The sequence below is a fragment of the Misgurnus anguillicaudatus genome, chromosome 19 (genome assembly GCF_027580225.2).
Source record: "Misgurnus anguillicaudatus chromosome 19, ASM2758022v2, whole genome shotgun sequence".
Classification (NCBI taxonomy): Eukaryota; Metazoa; Chordata; class Actinopteri; order Cypriniformes; family Cobitidae; genus Misgurnus; species Misgurnus anguillicaudatus.
The window spans coordinates 12,682,004-12,703,465 of NC_073355.2; the positions used below are offsets into that span (position 1 = coordinate 12,682,004).

Here is a 21,462-nt window from a genome sequence, read left to right on the forward strand (position 1 = left end):
CTAGTGCCAACCTGTGGTTACAGCATCAAACTGCATGCATTCGGCACTCCTAAGCATGCCATCTTTAAACAGGAATTTAATGTAAAGTCATGAACGATGGTTGTGTTTGAGCCAATCTAGCTTTTCTTTCAAAGCATTCTGGCTTTCAAGATAGATGGTATAGCCCATCAAATCTCTTTCTGAAACACTCCTGCTGGTTTTACAACCCATTAGTTTTACGTCCCAGAGTTCATCTGAACGCAGCCGAGCTTTTGCCGCGTGACCGTGGGAGATTTTCTGCTCCATTACATTTCCGACTCCCTCTCATTCTTCTGCGTTTAAGCATTTTTAAGCAGTTTCCATCATTGATACTTGATGCCGTCTGAAGTGCTTTCCTCATTATAACCCTTTCTCATCGCTCATCTCTTTCGAGGCCGATAGTACTGAAATGCATGATGATACCAGCGGGCGACGGGTAGTCCCCCTAGTCCTGTTATGGGTAAATTGGAATAGGGCACTAAAACACCTGGATGTATTGAGATAATGAGTTCTGTAATGGTTTTGACATTTCCATGAGCTGAGAGTTCCCACTGGGATGTGAGAGAGAGATAGCAAGATGATTATGGCCAATCAGCAGAGAGTGGGTAAAAAACCTTTTAGTATTCATAAGAAAAACTATCGTCTAAAATGCATTCACATGTGAGTAGACCTCCTACTCGTGTTTCTGTGTTTTCTTTTCGAGTACAGTCGCTAACAAAACGACAAAAAGCTCCAAATAAGTGTGTTACTGTACTACTGTTTTGCTTTCTTGAATAAGCTTGAAGTTGGTTTTACAGCCTGATACCTAAACTGAGCTTTTATATGCAGTAGTGAATGTTTTGGCGTTTTGTAAAATGAATTTACTAAGGTTTGTGTTGTTCCAGAAATGTGTATTTTTAGGTGCTGTACGAGTTCTTGTTTATTTCATATAATGAAGGGGAATGGGAACAGATGCTATCAAGCCTCAGATGCCAAAAAACACCATACTGGACTTTTTAAGCCTTTTAATAGTATTATCCAATATAGTGTGAATTGTTGTTGATTTGAAGGGTTAATTCTCTTAAAATTGAACATTTGTTAATTTATTCTCAGTGTTTTAGCTGAAAAGTCATTCGCTAAATAAATAAATAAATAAATATTCTCTCAAAATTGAACATTTGTTAATTTATCCTCAGTGTTATAGCTTTTAGCTAAAAAGTCATTAGCTAAAAAATAAAATAAAATAAATAAATAAATATTCTCTCAAAATTAAAAATTTGTAATTTAACCTCAATGTTTTTGCTGAAAAGTAATTCGCAAAAAAATAAAATAAATAAATATTCTCTCAATTGAAATTTTGTTAATTTATTCCAATGTTTTAGCTGAAAAGTAATTCGCTAAAAAATATAAATAAATAAATATTCTCTCAAAATTGAAATTTGTAATTTATCCCCAGTGTTTTAGCTGAAAAGTCATTTGCTAAAAAATTAAATAAATAAATATTCTCTCAAAATTGAAAATTTGTCATTTATCCTCAATGTTTTAGCTGAAAAGTAATTTGATAAAATAAATATATAAATAAATAAATATTCTCTCAATTGAAATTTTGTTAATTTCTCTTCAATGTTTTAGCTGAAAAGTCATTTGCTAAAATAAATAAATAAATAAATATTTTCTCAATGGAAATTTTGTTAATTTATCCCAATGTTTTAGCTGAAAAGTCATTCGCTAAAATAAATAAATAAATATTCTCTCAAAATTGAAAATTTGTCATTTATCCTCAATGTTTTAGCTGAAAAGTAATTTGCTAAAATAAATTTATAAATAAATAAATAAATATTCTCTCAAAATTGAAAATTTGTAATTTATCCTCAATGTTTTAGCTGGAAAGAAATTTGCTAAAATAAATATATAAATAAATAAATATTCTCTCAATTGAAATTTTGTTAATTTCTCTTCAATGTTTTAGCTGAAAATTAATTCGCTCTAAAAATAAATAAATACTTTTTGGGTGTAAATTTAACTCGGCTATTGTTACTTTTTTGACCCAATTATGAGTTAAAAATTCAAATCCAATAGTTTTAGAGTTAAATTAACCCCCCAAAAGTCAATAATTGACCTAACCATAAGTTGAAACATCCCAACATTTTGGGCCAAAACAACCAAGCATGGGTTAATTTATAACCCAACAGTTGCACTTGACCCATCTATGGGTTAAACATAACCCAGCTTTTTTTGTGTTGGTAATCCATACAATGCAAGTTATCGGGTAAGCCGGTGGTTACATGTGTTGCATGTATCTTAGTAAATTAGCCACAATTTAAATTTTAGGGTGAACTATCCCTTTAAGGTCTTGCGCTCTGCTGTAGCTCTCCAATCAAATATGATACTGTTAAGTTAAAGTGTTTAGTCATGCTGTTTTGAGTTGCATCATCATAAATACTGACCAACTAAGCTCCAATATTCTTGTTTTTTTTTCTCAGTATGTTGAGACCATTAGCTGTAAACAAAGCGAGTTGGAAACCTTCATCGCAGAGGGCTACAAGACGGCGCTCTCGGAAGAACGCAGGAGATACTGTTTCCTGGTGGACCGTCAGTGTGCTGTGGCCAAAAACAGCAGCGCCTACCATGGCAAGGTGAGACCCACACATTTCACATCAAGTCACTTTAGATTCATCCCAAATTAGTGGTGAGTGGTATTACCAGAAATCCATTTCATGGAATGAGTTATTTCATTTCACGGTAGCGGTATATTTCACGGTATACATGTTTTTCGGTTTATTGTTTAGCGATTGGGATGTTTCCTCATTAAGTAATATAATAGGATATAATTTAAGGAAAGCTTTCATTGAGAACACAACACCATATACAAACATTAGAAATAAAAATTGTGGTGCACTTCTATGTTAGTACTTCCTGTCACTTATGCATTGTCCCTGGGAGGCGAACCCATGACCTTTCCACAGCTTAAACCATGCACTGTACCAGTTAACTACTACAGAAACTACTTTGTTAAAGATAGTAAGCATCTTTACCTATGAAGTTGCACAATCTGTCCTGTAATACAACTGAGGACCGCAGCAGTTGCCATGGCAATCCCCAAAGATCAGTCCTCTCAATATTCTCCATTGGGCTCAGTTTGTTCGGGCTTTATTGCAAAGAGGAGATGAGATTTATTCTCCCCTGCAATTGTCTGCAGTCGCATTTCAAGTTTTTCAAACGTATCAATTATCCGTAGTAACAAAGCCACTTTTCATGCAAAAACAGGCTTATTTCATCTCTAGACACAGGCACAGTATTTCATGTGATATACAGGTAAGGTATTTTGATCATAAAAGCATACGTTTACACTTGTACGGTTGTGCGTGTTCAGGAAACGTTTGTTCAAGGGTTTTAGATTTGGTGGTCTGTAAATAATTCACTCGTATTAAACTGTAACCCCAGATCAAACGTGTGGTTCTGTCTGCTGGGAATGTTAAGGAGGGGTTGAGAGAGAAACCCTCAGTTTTTAAGAACGCCCAGTCCAGTAGCTAAACACAACGGAGGCGTGCGTGGGAAGAGTTCAGAAAGGCCACGCTGAAGAGAGAGAGAGGCCGAGGGTGCGTGTGGTTGAACGAGGAGCCGTGAGTGCGTTTTGGCCATGAGTCACCCGAAGTGGGCGATAGGATGGAGACGAATGCCCCTCACCCACACTCTAGTGTGCTGTCCAATGGGCGAGAGACCCATTAGCAGTTACTCACAAACAATCACTTACAAAAGGAAATTATGTAAGATAAATGATTTGTTGAAAGAGCTGCGCTGCATTAAAAGTCTTGAGCAGAAGAATTAAGAGATTTAAAAAAACGAGTTTCACAAGACTTTATTCATTGGCATTCTAGGTATGTGCCCATGATTAAATTTCTGGGGGGATTGGGGGGCTAATTAAGGCGTGTATTATCATTATTGTTGTTGTTTTTATTAGTAGTAGTATTTACTAATGCTAAAATATTGTTAAAAAAAACCTGCATGCCTGAGCTTAATTTTTAAAAGTCAAAACTATTATTTTAGTTTACTTTTATTTAGCAGTAGGTGGGTGATTCTCACGAAAACTTGGTTTTAAAAATGTCAAGCATGAAAATGTAAAAATTGCTTAAATTTCCTTTTTTTCCCACCAGACATTAAAAATCAAAGTCTGGACTAAATGGGAACATTAATTTAAAAACTTTTACTTATCATTTAACACTTTTTGTAACATAATTTTAAAAAATTGTCCTAAAAAATCTCATTACCGCAACAGTCAGAAAACATCAACACTGACATATTTTCAAAATGACATGAAAAACCTGAAAGAACATAATTTGGATATTCTGCACATGCATTTAAAATCAAAGTATTATGCTTCTATTAATTAAATTAACATTTAATAAGCATCTGTTGCGGTAATGATAATCAAAATGTCGTGTAAGCATTCTGACAAGACAATATTTCAAATTAACTGTAAAAAAAATGATCTTACCTGGTAGCCATCTTGAAGAAACTGGTCCATGTGCTTGGTCACTCAAAATCAAACTTTATTAAAATTCTGTATGTGTGCTTAAACTGTTCTCAAAAAGTGTTGCGGAGGATGAGAACATCAGGCATGGACACATCATTTTCCTAATTTTTCTTCATTATTATTATACATAAATATTTAGTAAATATTTTTTCTGTCATCTAAAGTAGTCTAGCAAAACATCCATTTATTTTTTTGTCCTAATATTTTTGTGTTAATTTGATTAAATTACAACATAACGCATGTTCAAACACAGCCGGACACATTGCGGTAATGAGAATTTCAGCAGAAAAAGAGATAAAATTTACAATTATAAATTCTTATGTTGAAATCACACATTGTGCAAGGTAGAACACAGTATTGTGTTAATTCTGATGCTTTTTAATGTTACTATATTACACATTTTAAAGCTAAAATCATTAGTGCCGTGGTGTTTCAATGGTTTCGTGAGAATCACCCAGGTGCCTCTTGGACATTAATTGATAAATAAGCTCTATATGGGGTTGAAAACCCCTTTGTTTTTTCTATTTGTTATTTACTATGTGGTAAAATGAAGTAACCTACAGTAATGCTTTGTTTTCCCTTTCAATCTGTGGATTATAATGGAGGGTTGAAAATGTGTTTTTCCTATGGGGATGGCTTATGAAAATGTACACTACATTTACAATTGAAGGAGAAACCCAAGCCATAATAGACAAAAGTGTGAACGACACACAATAGACAATGGCCTAAAACACTCAGAGCACCCTAGCAGCTAGATACAGGAGTTAGGCATATTATAACAACCCATAGGCTATATGAGTGTTTCCCAAACTGGGGGGGCCGGGGTCCACAGTTTTATGATTTTATAAAATGCGTTACTTGATCATAAATTCAGTGTAATCAAACCTAAAAAATATAGCTACCAACCAACAGCACTACATTGTATCATTTAATACGTTTAATACCAAGGGGCTGTTAAATGCTTTATTCTGATTGATTCAGAAATGTTCCAAGATTATGCATTATTTTTTCGATAAACGCACACCTGACATGAAGTAACCGTGGTATAATTAACACTTTGGGTGTGCATTATTTTCGAATAATTCAATGGCCCGTAGTCAATTATTTCTTACTTGTTTTAATAATTTTTTTACTTTTTGAAATTTTGTTATGACTTCTTTGGGGGGAATGCACTCTACATAAAAGGGGCGCACTCTGAAAGATTTGGAACCACTGGGCTACACAATATTGAAAAAAGCTATCTGCAATAACTCGCTAAATAGGGGGCGTTCACATTTCACATTTAAAATGGTGTCAGACATCACATTTTGAAAAGTATTTTCAACTGGTTGCGCCCCGTTGTGCCTGTATTGCTCTTGTATTTGCATGTGTAAAAGACCCGAAATGTGAACCGCCCTTTACACAATATTTGATATGTGATAGGATAATGTTTTAAGTTTGTAAATCAAATAAAATTATTAAATCAACATACATGTCTTGCATTATTTTTGGGTAAAAGCATCACTCTCTTAGGTCTTGCCAGTCAGTCTGATATCTGCTTAAAACTTATTCAAGTATTAAAATCATTCAGATATTGCAAAACATTGCGATATGCATGTTCGCAATATTTTGATATACTTGCCACCCTAACAACCACCATCCAAAACATGCTAGATTATATCAGATAACACTGGGTATCATTCACTAAGCATGCGTACGCACAAATTTGTGCGTGATATGTGCGTATGGATGTTTTCACAAACAAATCGTGATTCAACAAAAACTTTCGTATCAAAATGTCTTCTAAATGTACGCAAAAATTCAAGAAAACCTAAAACCACTCGTACGCAATAATCACGTAGCCTACGCTATAATCAAATACTAGGCTAGAATTATAGCTTTTGCCTAATAATATTGATATATAAAATGTACATGATTATATTTAATATTATAATATTTTCTGTATTATATATTATTATACATGATCCAAATGATTATTTAAGCAATATCGCTCGAGTAGGAGTGTGATATAGCTCTATATCATCACGCCTGTGATTAGGCCAGAGGCATGAGGCCGTAGGATATAGAGCTATATCACACGACTCCGAGAGCGATATTGCTTTTATACAACTGTTCGACGGCACACGTTTGAAAAACGAAAACTAGAAAACAACAAAGGAGATATTTTAAAAGCCTCTTTGTTTGAGAACTACTTCTTCCGCCACGGATTTGAGGGCGGCCAGAATGACAGGTAACACTTTCGGCTGCTTTGAATCTCATTTTAACTCAATGGACGGATTTGCCATTTTTAAATATTACAATTTCTTGGTCACAAAGTGTAGTTTTAAGATTAGTTCAGTCGAGAATGTATCTGTATTATATTTAAATCTACAGTCGATTAGTAAAGAGCGCCTGTTTGAACGTTTGCTTAGTGAGATTCGGTACGTATGAGAACCAAAGCATGAGCGGACGTGTTCACTCGCCCCGCTGACCACCGCCCTCTCTGGGCTACATCTCTGACAGGGATTCTCTGGCTCTCATGTTGGCCTGATGATCAAAAATTAGATCAAATCAGCAGTATTTGATGTCATGATGAAACTATTACTTGTTTTCTTATTCATATTTAGTGTCTTTTGTGTTGTTATTGTTTTGGCGCGAGGTAAAAGTTAATAAAACTATACTTCTATAATGTTACTGTTGGTTTACCATTTCATCTTAACGCGATACGAGCACGACTTCCTTCTTGTCAGTACTATATAAAACTGTTTTTTATAAGTGTCAGAGAGATGTTTTTGCATGCTACTTATAAATAACGTTATGCCAGTGGCGATATCTCATAACATGTTTTAATAGTCACGTCGCGATTAAATAAATAATCAATGTCCACATTTACAAGCTGCGGTGCTTACCTGCAGTTCCAAGGTGTTTTCGCGTTCTGATAAGAGATATAGCTCCAGAAAAAAATGAGTGTTTAAGTTACATTCCTCTTTCCAAGTGTTAATCGTCCACACGATGTGACAAGACATTAATCCCATTAAGTTTAACGTAACATCCAAGAGCGCTGATCTTTGACGGAATAATAACTTCCGATTGGGGATTCACAGACTGATTTATGAGCTAGTAAACTAATGAGACACACGGAGAGTGATTCACACAGCGCGTCTGTGTTTTTCCATTCAGAGATGAGCCTGCTTAGGACCTCCATTCACTAGGTGGCGGAATGATACGAAAGGTGAAGCGGTTACTGTGCCGTTATCAGTAGAATATTGCACGCCTCTTAGCCAATCAGATTCGATAACCAGAAAGAACTGTTGTATAAATTATTATAACCTACTTATTTTTTCTACATGTATAAAGATGCAGCACGTAATGACTAATGTAATGTAAATGTAATGAAAAGTCCAAAAGTCAATCACTTTATCTCCTGTCTGTTTTATTTTAGATACAGATGCGCGTCTCTGTCTTATGAGTTAAATGTCATATTTGTTAACGCATCCAATATTTATTTAATGTAACTCCGGTCGGTGGACAGCACTGGCTTCCTCCAGCGACAGCAAAACCTCCCAAATAAAAAATGCAAACCAAAACTTTACAGATTATAAATATGATCATGGAATTCTTTTCGAGCTCTTTTGCTTCTATGACAAACTGCGCTAAAATTTTCCATTGACTACCGCTGTGCTGCGGAAAACCCTTATATGGAGCTGGTTTGGGCGTGTTTTATGCAAATTACCAACCTTGTGTACGCGGCCGCTCATGTAGAACACTCCAAATTCACTTACGTAAGAACAAGTATAAGAACAAATGAATGTGCTTACGCACGTGTTGTGAATGAGGCGTTTTCGTGAGAAGTTCAAGTGTGCGTATAAATACGAAAAACGAACGCAATTATTAGTGAATGAGACCCATTGTCTGTTGAAAAACTGTGTGACCAATATCTAAAACATTTGTGTTTTATTGCTCTTGTAGGGTAAGGACTTGCTAACCCAGAAGATCCCAGTATGGCAGCAGGCCTGCTCAGATCCTAACAAGCTGCCTGAAAGGGCCATGCTGCTCGCCCAGCAGATGACCTCAGGTTCGAGCACTCTCATCTCCAGCCCTCTGCACTCCTCCAAGGGCAACCTGGTCATCTCAGATCCCATCCCTGGAGCACAACCACTGCCCGTGCCTCCAGAACTAGCTGCCTTCATGGGAAGTGGCTTGGGCCACCAGGGGGTTAGTAGAACATTGTGTACTTCCTTCAAATGGTAGTTACAAATATTTTCTAGGAATGACACACCTAATAAGTAGGGCACAGAAGTTACACGCATAGCCTTTAAAACAGAAAGGTTTGATCCTTGCAAGGTGCAACTGAAGTTGCAAGAAGCTGATGCTCATTTTCTTTACATACACACACACCACAGAAACCCATCTTTGGTCGTGTTTTAGTAAACAAAGATTGAAATTGTACAAAATATTCAATTCAGACTTCATATTCAACATATTTGCATGAATATTTGACTGTGTGATTGCCTGCACCAGGAAAGAATAAGCATTCATTTCATACTGCGGCGATAAGATGATTCAACCTCTTTAAAACTCATTTCAGCCGGCAGTGCTATTGTTAAGTGGCCTGTGCTAGAAGCAGAACGCTCACACAATCCCAGTATCCAGTCTGCTCACAATAACCGAGCTTTACCACCTATAATAATTGGTGCTGCTGCTGAAGTAATGCTTGTTTGGAAGTCTGCAGTCCTGTCTGCTTGTTTAAAACCCAGACGTGTGCGCATCTGACATTGATGTTATTTTGCGATGGCTATGGTTGCAGCGTCTAATGGGTCCTGATGGCATGTCTCTGGTGAACGGGACGACGGGGGTCCACGGGGAGGAGTACTGGACGGACGGTGGAGTCTCTCAGGGAAGACCGCCTTCCCCTCAGAGTCAGTCTCAAACCCAAAGCCAGCCCCAGAGACAGGTCAGCGACGTCTACTCCAACACCCTACCTGTCCGCAGACCCCAGCCGGCTAAGAACAAGACCTCTGTGGGTAAGTAAAAAAATTTACTTCGACTATCATGATCTATATTTGATTGGTCACATTCATGCAAAGCTGTATGCAATTTAAATGTTTGTAATGTAATTGTGCTTGGGCCAACTTGGCTTAAGTTTTCTTGTTTTACTTACCCTTCTTAACCTAACCCAACCCTAAAACCTAACCCCAACCTTTCTCCATTTTTTAGATTTTCAAATATATATATTTTTTAATTAATCAAGTTGCATTGTGGGGACCACTTGCCGGTCTCCACTATGTAGGTGTTCAAGACTTTTACTTTGCTTGGGGGGACATTTGGTATGCAGTGTATAGAAACCAAACCCCATAAATAAGATAACAAATGGTGCTTATTGACCTTGACTTGATCCAATGTTTTAATAATTTTCAAATACTATCCAAGTAGCTGTCACCCTCCAGTCTGCAATGAGACCACTGTAGGCAACTGTGGGTTGCTGTTGTAAGTGGCCAGCAGATGGTGCTCATCCTGTAATCCCATGGGTCCTAGTGCTCAAAAATTATGTTGGACAAGTCATTAAACATTGATTCTGACTCCTTGTGGTCATCTCATGGCACTGCTAGAAAATGTAGGTTTATAAGCTTAAAGTAAGCCATTGGTCTCTCACCATTACAGTCTTTTAATAATCCATCTAACCCATCTTATTACTGACCCATTACTAAACCTCTTAAAGCATTACTGACCATACTTTAGCAACTGTTACCATCTGCCAAACCAACAGATAAGCATATGATCGAACAAGTAGTAAAATCTGTTTTATGATCATTTTAAATGAACTTTTATGTAAAAATAATGTAAAGCATGGTGAAATGTTGTTGGCAGGGCATAATAATAATAATAATAATAATAATAATAATAACATTAATAATAATAATAATAATAATAATAATAATAATAGTAATGGTATTATTATTATTATTATTATTATTATTATTATTATTATTATTATTATTATTATACCTATTATTATTATTATTATTATTATTATTATACCTATTATTATTATTATTATTATTATTATTATTATTATTAAGTATACTATTATTAATATTATTATTATTATTGTTATAAAATCTAGAAAGAAATCACACATTTTTCTCTTCATCATGAGAAGCTTTGAATTAAACCATGCACTGTATCAACCATTATTCCCAAATGTACATGTGTTATATCAGTAAGGACTTGGGTGTTAAAAGCTTCATATTCTTATTGCAGAGGTGATAATGGTTTCCTACTCTATATTATGTTGCAGAATCAGTTCTGTTTAAATACAATAATATTATATGTATGGGATATGAAGGGAATTATAATTATAGATTTAATGTTATAAATTTAGTGCTGGGCATAGATTAATCGCGATTAATCGAATACAAAATAAAAGTGATATTTTACATTTCATAATGTATGAGTGTGTGCTGTGTGTATTTATGTATGTATTTAAGAAACATTTACATGTTTATAAATATATTTATTTATATTTTATATATTCTATATGATATATAAATAAATAAAAAAGATATATAAATAAAACATTTCTGAAATGAATATATGTATGCGTGTGTGGTTAAATATACATAATAATAACACACATTACACACACACATATTATGCAAAAAAAATCACGTTTATTTTGTATGCGATTAATCTTTGCCCAGCACTAGTTATAATCCATCCAATTCCTCTGTGGGAGAGACACGGACTCTGCCCCGGTCAAGTTCAATGGCAGCGGGTCTGGAGAAGAACGGGCGCGCTCGTGTCCAAGCCATTTTCTCCCACGCAGCTGGAGACAACAGCACCCTGCTCAGCTTCACTGAGGGAGACATCATAACCCTGCTCGTGCCGGAGGCTAGAGACGGCTGGCACTATGGAGAAAACGAGAAGAATAAGATGTAAGTAAATCAACAGCAGAACTGGACAGAAAGTAACACCGGCCTTATATGCAACAAGTGAACTGTCATGTTAGTCTGCTCCTGTCACTTCAAAGAGAGCAACATATCATTAGCATTTCCACAGGAAAATTGCACAGGGTGAGCTTTCTTAGCCCATAAGAAAGGTGAGGAGTGAGACAATTGTTGGCAGTAAAGATATTGAGCTATAAAATTAAAGGGATTGTTTAACTAAAATGTTAAGTTTTGTCATATTTTTTGTGAGTTCATACTGGAGTCATGTAGACAAATTCAAACACAATTAAAAACACTTTCAGAGCTTTAGAAGGTGCATATAGACCCCTTCACGGTTCACGTCACAGGAAGTTTCCACTGCGTATGTCAGGGTCAGAAAACCCATTACAGCAGATTGAGTTGAGTATTATTCGGTATCGTCAAAAATGCCTACTTACGTCGTGGGCTGTGAAAATCGCACCAGGTCTTTCGTTAAGTTTCGCGATTCATGCAGAATCTCAAAAACAAAAAAATACAACATCTGCGGCTGCAAGCAATTAACGTGCAGACTGGAACAATGCAAATATTAAAGAGGCTTGTGTTTGTAGTGCTCACTTCATTTGAGGTAAGTCGTCATTTTTCAGCCCTGTTAGATAAAATTATAAAGCCTGGATGGTATGAACAGTTTGACCCCATGCTGCGCGCGCACCCGATAGTCATTCAATGTTTACAAACTTTGAAGGGGTCTATAGTGTAATGCAATAGATTTAGAAATTAAAGGGGTAGTTCAGCCAAAAATCAAAATTACCCCATGATTTTCTCGACCTCAAGCCATCCTCAATGTTTATGATTATCTCTTTTTAGACGAACACAATCGTAGTTATATTAGAAAATGTCCTGGCTGTTCCAAGCTTTATAATGGTAGTAAATGGTGCTTCTGATTTGAAGCAAAAAAATTGTCTTCTAAGGGCAATTGATGCGATTTTGTAAGAAAAATATCAATATTTTAAACTTTACAAACTAAAATAACTAGCTTTCAGAAATGACTGCATTCATGAAAGAAAGTGCGTTTCCAGCGTATGACGTAGTGTATAGCAGTGTTTCTCAACCGGGGGTAGACGGACCCCTAGTGGTCCGTGGCGTAATTGCAGTGGGTCTATAAAACCTTTTAAAAATATATTTTTGAAGTTATCTTACATAATTTTTATTTTATTGAGTTTAAGAAATTTTTAGTATTACTAAAACCAGAATTAAGTTTGAATTTACAAATTCTTTTAAATAACCTTTTGTGTTTTTATTTTTGCAGCAAATTTCCCATTAAACAAAAGATTCAAGTAACATAACATTCAGATGGCCATGTTAAAAATTAATACCAAATTAAATAAATCATATGAATTTTAGATAATGTTGTTCCAGAGAATTGGTTGTATATGAAGCATGTGTTGTGTAATTTCAATGCAGTAGAATGAAATTTTGGTACATTTCAAATGGATTAATTACTTAAATTGCATTCACTTATATTGCATTCATAGCTTTTAACTGTGAAAATCTTTGAGATTGGAAAGAAAACAGTGGATGGTGGGTCAGAATGGGGGTAGGGGGTCCATGACGCTGGTTTCAGATATTACAGGGCTCCAAAAAGGTTGAGAAACACTGGTGTATAGCATATGAGATGTTGTGGATATGAGACAAGAGAGAGAGGTGCTGTTCAATTCAATTTTATTTATATAGCGCTTTTTACAATTGATAATTGTTTCAAAGCCAGCTTTACATTAAAAGAAGCAGGAGATACAAAAAAATCAACAGACAATATAAGTAGCAAAATACAGCGGTTATTAATAAACTTTACAAGCGAGCGTATTAATAATCTCTCGTATACAAGAGGGTGCTTAGTTAAGACCATGTCGGATGACTCCCCGGGGTTGAAAAACCCCTAGGAGAAAAACCTCGGAGGAACAAAAAGTCCTAGGAGGAAAAAACCCTTGGGAGATATATATATATTCCGTCTGTGGTCGTTGGTCAGGCATTGGCTGGGCATCACGTTGAAGGACGGCCAGTAGATCAGTAGTGTGTTGACCTCCACGGCAGCTGGATCTGGGTCTGTTTGTCTCAATGTCCTAGGGTCGAGGACGAGACAGGGAGAGAGAAACAAAATCCTATTAACGTAGGGGCCGTTCGCATGTACTGTTGTGTTTTAATATATGCTTGGTTCCAAGCAGGCTAGCTATTGCGGCATTAGTATATTACCCAGATGAGTTATGTGAATGCTTTGTTCTGTACAAGCTAACTATTGCGAGATAAGTATAATTTACTAGACAAATTATGTGAAAGCTTTGTTAAAGAAATAAAGTCTTAAGTTTAGATTTAAATTGATCGACTGTGTCTGATTCACAGTGTCCTACCTCATACGCTGGAAAAGTTCTCTTGAATGCGCGTTGGTCGTTACCGGAAGCTTTTTAATACAAAATCACATTGATTGAGCTGAGAAGGCCTTTATTAACTCTTTCCCTGCCAGCGTTTTTTAAAAAGTTGAGTTTAATGTCTTCCAGAAAATGTTCTTCTTTAAAGAGGACATTTCACAAGACTTTTTTTAAGGTGTCAAATAAATCTTTGGTGTCCCCAGAGTACGTATTTGAAGTTTCAGCTCAAAATATCATATAGATAATTTATTATAGCATGTTAAAATTGACACTTTTTAGGTGTGAGCAAAAATGTGCATTTTTGGGTGTGTCCTTTAAAATGCAAATGAGTTGATCTCTGCACTAAATGGCAGTGCTGTGGTTGGATAGTGCAGATTAAGGGGCTGTATTATCCTCTTCTGACATCACAAGGGGAGCCAAATTTCAGTTACTTATTTTTTCACATGCTTTCAGATAATGGTTTACCAAATCTAAGTTACTGGGTTGATCTTTTTCACATTTTCTAAGTTGATAGAAGCACTGGGGACCCAATCATAGCACTTAAACATGGAAAAAGTCAGATTTTTATGATATGTCCCCTTTAAATTTATAAACATACAATATATCAAACAAAAGAATAGACGTCTGCTTTCAAACAACAACAACAAAACAAAAACGTTTCATCCTACCAAAGTTAACCCCCTGGAGTCATGTGGATTACTTCTGTGAAGGATGGTTCAAATCAGAAGCACCATTTACTACCATTATAAAGCTGGGAACAGCCAGGACATTTTCTAATATAACTCCAATTGTGTTTGTCTGAGAAAAGATAATCATATGCATTTGAGGATGGCTTGATGGTGAGTAAATCATGGGGTCATTTACATTTTTGGCTGAACTATACCTTTAAAAAGAATTTTTCTTTCCTATAGGTTTGATGGCATTGGGTTTCTAAAAATAATCTCTATTCTTTCAGGCGTGGCTGGTTTCCTTTCTCCTACACTCGAGTGCTGCCTGACAGCGACAGTGAGAAGTTAAAAGTCAAGTAGGTGCCTTTCATTCTTGAGTAGATTACTTTTGAAATGTAATCTGGTACTGATTACAAATGATATCAGTAAAGGTGCAATCATGTAATCTAAATTTATTTGGTGAATTTGTAAAACAAATGTGTCACGGTGTCATGTGCATGTTTAATCAACTTCACATGTTATCCAAGATGACTAGTCTCGCTTACAAATAGATTTATGTGCATGTAAAAAATTTCCACCGCATTCACATCAGGTCCATACGCATTTGTTCATACCCTTGTTGTGTTGGTAATGTTTATTGTAAATAGAGAAGCATGTGCATGTAATGCGCATAAACATGCCCATTTCATCTCTCTATTAAGCCTTTCCACACAACCTCTCTCTTTCTCTTTCAGTCCATTTTTCTCTCTCTTTTTTTTGTTCACGCTCTGAAAATGTGCATGCAAAGTAAACTGTCAAGTACACCCACATCTGCCATTCTCAGCCAGTTCTTTCTATATGCATAAACCACACACAATCATGTCTCCGGGTCTGATTTATCTCAAATAACGGTTTCCTTTGTCTTTTCTGAAGTCCCACTGCATGCATTTCAAACTCAAATTTCCGGGCACAATCGCTATATAATTACAAACTAAGCTATTGCCATTGGCTGATAATCCGATACAGTATGAAACCACGAAAAACATTTTAAAATGTACTTTTGTAATCTGATTCAGATTACATGTAGTCCATTACTATCTCTGGTGCCCTTAAACCCTTTGCAATCTGTTTCTGTGCAATAATTGATTGGCTGACCTTCATCCTGTAGTCTTCATCATGGGAAAAGCAGCAGCACAGGGAACCTGCTGGAGAGAGAGGACATGTCTTTGCCCATGCCCGACTATGGTTTGACTGCCCGACTTTTGGCGCAGAGCCTAACACAGACTCGGCCACGCCCCTACAGCATGGCTGGCTTTGCACAGGTACACACACACACACAAACATATGACGGGTATATCTCTGTAATTCTTCTTTAATTCTGCATATCTACTTGCATGCTCTGTACTTTTATTTTTTCTGCTTACTGAATCTCTCTGCTGGTGTGGATTACTCTTTGCACGCATGAATTTTGTATTAACGAAACGGTTCACCAAAAAATGACAATTCTGTCATAATTTACTCCCCCTCACTCTGTTTTAAGTCCATATGACTTTATTTGTCTGTGGAAGAAGTTGTTGTTCAAGGAGTTTTCAGGGTTTTCAGGCTTTGAAGGTCCAAAAAGCATAATAAGTCTAATGGTGTGTTCACACCAAAAGCGAATTTAAAGGGATAGTTCAGCCAAAAATGAAAATCGTGGGTTTAATATCAGTTTTGGCCGAACTATCCCTTTAAAGCAACACTAAAGAGTTTTTGCTCTTTGCTCCCCCTACAGGTTAGAAGCGTAATTGTCCATTACCACTGTCGTAAATACTGTAGCATAGCTGGCTCTGGTCGGATTGTAGGTCTGCTGTAAAGCAAGTTTTTTTAGATTTCACTCGAACTACAGGACCGCGACCCGACGGTTGGAAACTTCTTTAGTGCGGTTTTGGCCGATAGAGGGCTGCAAAGCGAATGTGAAAGTGCCGTTCACTCTGTTTTGAGTGGATGAAAGACTGAAACTGTTTTGGAAACGTTATTTTAAGGTAAAAAAAAACTCTTTGGTGTTGCTTTAATTATTTGCGCAAGTAGATTACATTAAAAGTCAATGCAAAGATGTGAATAGATGCATATTTTTGTGCTGGTGACACGACTTGCGCTAATTGCGTGACGCAATTGCTGCGAACGTGCAATACTCGCCTCAGCCGCATCTTTCATGCTAGTTAATACCAAAAGTTGTAAAAAGACAATGTGTAAATGCCTTCCGAAACGTTTTCCAGACGGATTTAAATCCGATCGCTCAAACCACTTCAGGATGTGGTCTGGGACGCACTTCAGACGAAACTGGACAAGTGTAAATACATCTGGTTGATGAAAGCACATATGTCAGTGCATAACTTCTCCTAAACGTAAACACGTCACCCGGAAGTTAACCGGCAAAGAGGCAAACAAACAAACGTGACATCCTTATTGCTTTATGGAGCGACGGCAGCAGCTAAAAAAGCTTTCTAAAAGCAATAAAAGATTCCAATGACAAACTTGAATGATATTAAACAAAGAAATAAAACTTTGAAAGAGTTTTGTGAACGCTTTTCCTCATCATGTACGTTAAATCATCACGCCGTTACTGCGCGCTCATGCCGAGCAAGGAGACGCGCGTCCCCTGCCCAACCTACAATACAACATACAGTAAGTGCTGCCTTTTGTTGCATAAACTTCATCTTAAGTTTTTTAAGGCGGAGTAATGACTAGTGTATTTGCATTTTGCGCGGGAGTAGAAGATCGGATCATATCCGTTTTGCCAAGACGCATTTATGTGGCCAAATGTAAATAAACAGTTTTAACAAATCGGATAGCTATCCGATCAGAGAAAACACATGAAGTGACCAGGTGTAAAAACCCCTTTAGATTGCCACCTAGTGGATAATAGCAGAAATATGTATTGCTGTAAAATCTCGTCATTGGCAAAGAAGTGTTTTCTCTTAATTGATGAAATAACTTTTCAATGGCGCTGAAAGAGTTACTTAACTATTGTATGCAAGCCAAAACGTTTGACTTCCACAGAAAAATGAATGTTCTGAGGCGAGTGAGCGCTGACAGCATGCTCATTTTTGGGTGAATTTCTTCTTTTAATTATTTGTGTTGGATATTTCTGGGAACTTGAACTTTGCTACTAAGCAGCGCTGAAATTTTGTTTTTGCGAATTCCAGCCAGCGCTAGAGGATTATGACAATCACTTTGCCGCAAGGTAAGATTGGGTCTTAATGAATAGGCAGTCGATACGAAATCATAAATGAGTCAATACATCTTACCAGTATACCCATGAATGCTAAAGCCGTACTGCTAGTTATACTTGTGTTAGTGAGTAGTAGTTAACTTACATGTTTTTCTCTTTCTTAGCTCTTGCTTGCTTATGCTAAATGTGCAATGTAGTGCCGATATTTGTTGGAAGCCCTGTTTTTATTTTTACAGAATTGTAAATGGTTTCTCAAGAGAAGGTGTCTGTCTGTCTGTCTGTGTGCATGTTTAGTAGAGTTAAGATAAGAGATTTAAGATAAAGAGAAGCATCATTATGTAAAGATGCATCTTTGTTGACCTCACTGTAATTTCACTGTGTGTGTGATCCATTCAGGTCAGGAGAAGAGCTGTTCATAGTCTGTGTGCCCTGCAATTCACTCTCCCTAGCTGTCTCTAGATGAAGTAAAACAAGTAAAACCCCCTATTTCACTTCACACCAAAGGAATGTTTTGGGTTGAAAACAAATTGAGTGCTATCGACAGCATCTGTGACGAACATTATCATATCAGACCGGCGCATACCGTAGAAATCAATGGAACGAGACATTTAAAGCATTAATGTGCTGCTTTATTTAATGGATTTATTTTTCTGTACGAAATGGTCCCATTCTGATGTATTTGCACATGTTAAGTCACAGTTAAAGGGTTTGCTGGCTTTACATGGTCAGAAAAGGTTGCACTAGGTTATTTTCAACTTAGCATTGCTAGGAAAAGAAACGACAAACAATCTTTTTATTTAACCTATATATGAAGAGTTTGGTTCCAAAAAGCAATAAATCCATTTTGACTAATTTGGGTAAAAACGTGTTTTCTATACCAAGAAAGTGACAAGATGAAAACCACTATTTCTCGTACAAACGTTCACATAGCATCTTTAGGTTATAACACATAATTTGATTTTTAAAGATTTATTGTAAAAGCTGATTATTTTTTTCCAAAATGCTATAAATCTATTGAATCAATATATAAATGTGCATTCATCTTTGCCATGTTAAATTCATTTAGTTGACTAGTGCTATACACCGATTAAAAAATAAACATTAATGGCATTAATCAAAACACTTTGTCATATTAATAACACTGTCATTGCTGCTGTTATACTTGGGACGTCGTTACTGAACTTTTTTGACAGCGATCAGCTGTAAAATGTTTTGATCCTGCTTGATTTTCGTTGACTTTTTTATAAGATCCCCTGGGGTCAGTGTGTTAGCATGACAGAAGCTTGATGCTGTCGTGTGAGAACAAGCAACGGCCAGCATTTTTTTAGTGCCTCTCACGTAAATTATTAGATTTTGATGGCTTACGTTTCTTTCGGGACAGGGCCGGCCCTGGCCAATTTGCTGCAAGATTTCACCTGGTGCCCTTTAGAATCACAATTGTGTTCCAATCATTTTGTTCATAAACTTACACAGAAAAAAAATGCACAGCTTTGTCTAGTTTTTCTTAATTTTGAAAATATTTTGGAAACACGCACACGCACACATACATACAATACCCTGTCACTCGGGCATTTGATCTTGACATTGTTACTGGGGCGGCGGTTTGAAGTGTAGACCCGGAGATCGGCGAACGTCAAGAACAAGAAAACGGAAACATCAGTCGGACCGAGACGCGGGATTTGAATGGCGTTGCACGGACCATGTTTGAATTTCGATGTTTTTGCACAGAAATACCAACTTTGTCTGGTGTTGGTGGGCTGCGCATTGGAGTGCTGGCTGCTCCCCGCGGTGCTGAAGACGCGTGATGGCACTATGCACAGATATCTACGTGCAATATATTGGAAAGCGGAGGAGTCATTATTTGGGTTAGTAAAATAACGAAATTATAGCTTTTAAATAGAAGAAAAAAGTTTTTTTTGTAAAGAGATATTTTTTTAAGTTTAAAAGTGCACAACTCTTCTCAAGGGGAAGAAAGCTATACTTTTCCCCTTTCGTGCAACCTATCGGAAAGCGCAGATGAGTTTGGTTAGTAAAATAATAAAATTATAGATTTAAGTACAAAATAGTATTTATATAAAGAGAAATATTGAAATAAAAAGTGCAAAACTCTTCTTAAGTGGAAGTAATAAAGTAAAATAACAAATAATAATTATATAATAACGAATAATAGTTTCCAATGGGTTGCACGTAAATATCTATGCATGTGCCACCAGTACTCCGTCCGAGCGCGTCTTCGGCACCGCGGCCAGCGCTCCGGTGCGCAGCTTGTTAATGCCAGACAAAATGAACAGGTTGGTGTTTCTGTGTAGAAGCGTTGAGGTTTGAACATGGTCTGTGTGGCATTGTGTGAATTCCGCGTCTCTGTCTGATTGTTTCCGTTCTGATCTTGTTCTTGGCGTTCGCTGAGTTCTGGGTTTATGTTTTGAACTGCCGCTTCAGTGCAGTATATATAGCCACAGAGCTATTTAACAAGCACAATCTTCCGAGATTATATGCTACTAATAATTCATTAATAACTGCTGTTTTCTTGTGCAAAATTTAATATTTATAGTTAAATGTTTATATACATATAATAAATATTAAAAAAAAAAAAAATTTGGGCGCACGGACGCCCCAAGGGGTCGGCAGGCGACCTTAGCATTTGCCTATTCCGCCTATGCCCAGGGCCGGCCCTGTTTCCGGCCACAGGTTTATCAATGCCATCAAAAGTATTATTTTGTTTTTGTTTGTTGTTGTTTACGAAGTACAAAGTAGATGAGGAAAACTAGGACTCCGTGTACTCAACGCGCCGGCATTGTCGTTTACAATGCATGGAATGTTGCGCTGTGATTTTGTTGAGCGGATTTATTGAATTTTGCAGAGAAGGAGGACTGACGTTTATCGCGTTTTGGGGAAAAAGGGAGAAAATATGACAGAATAACACGGCGGATATTGGATTTTGTATAAAATTAAGAATTTACTTTTTAAAACTGACTTGATACAATACTGAAATTTGGCGGTAACTCATTTAAAAAAAAAAAAGGTGTTTATTGCGTTTTGGAAACCCTCCAAACTCTTCATATTTTTACCCATATATATGGAGTGTGCATGTTCTCCCTGTGTCAGCATGGGTTTCCACCCACAGGCCAAAAACCCACAGGCCAAAAACATGCAACTTACCAAATTGCCCCTTCCCCAATCTGCGTATGGATTAACTTGTGTATGGATTAACTAGTTCTTGCTATGAATATAGCCATAGATGCTGGAATGGTGTGAGGAATAAAGAAATAATTTTACCCAGCGGCTGGGTTTATCCTTTTTTGATGCAACTATGGGTTAAAAATAACCTAGCATTTTTTCTTTTATATTTCTAAAAATGCTGGGTTGTTTTTAACCTCTGGTAGGGTGAAATATGGGCAAACCCAATCGCAAGTGTCCATATTTGACCTATGCATTTTTTAACACCGTATATACTGTAAAAAGATTTGCTGGTTCAACTTATAAATGAGGGTTACCTGGTTGCCTTAAAAATATTTAAAATATTAGTTTTTACACAACCTTTTTGAGTTTACTATTATTTAACTAATTGATAGCTAAACAAATATTTGTTTTTTAAATTTTAAGGCAACCAGATTACTTACTTTTTTTAAGTTGAAACATTTTTTTACAGTTTAATTTTCTTTTGGGTGCTCTTTTTAGATAATGTTTACTTTTTTCTTTAAAAGTGTCTGGTTTGTTTGTTTGTGCAAATTCTTAAAGAGTCAAAGTT

General features: G+C 36.5%; 1 protein-coding gene across 19 annotated transcripts in view; it reads left to right on the plus strand.

The window, feature by feature from the left end:
- Positions 1-21,462, plus strand: part of baiap2a (BAR/IMD domain containing adaptor protein 2a) — a 124,540-nt gene that overhangs the window by 96,038 nt on the left and 7,040 nt on the right. For 5 of the 19 annotated variants that reach the window (XR_012359139.1, XR_012359140.1, XR_012359141.1 and 2 more), the window contains exons 7-14: positions 2,481-2,633; positions 8,480-8,725; positions 9,318-9,525; positions 11,235-11,445; positions 14,812-14,880; positions 15,672-15,825; positions 17,689-17,726; positions 18,111-18,187. Coding sequence is in view for 9 of the 19 variants with exons in the window: in XM_073856931.1 (XP_073713032.1) it covers positions 2,481-2,633; positions 8,480-8,725; positions 9,318-9,525; positions 11,235-11,445; positions 14,812-14,880; positions 15,672-15,825; positions 17,689-17,726; positions 18,111-18,177 (1,146 nt within the window). In the remaining 10 variants the exon portion in view is untranslated. The remainder of the gene's footprint in view (positions 1-2,480; positions 2,634-8,479; positions 8,726-9,317; positions 9,526-11,234; positions 11,446-14,811; positions 14,881-15,671; positions 15,826-17,688; positions 17,727-18,110; positions 18,188-21,462) is intronic. The other 14 variants (XR_012359143.1, XR_012359144.1, XM_073856932.1 and 11 more) reach the window with 4 other exon arrangements.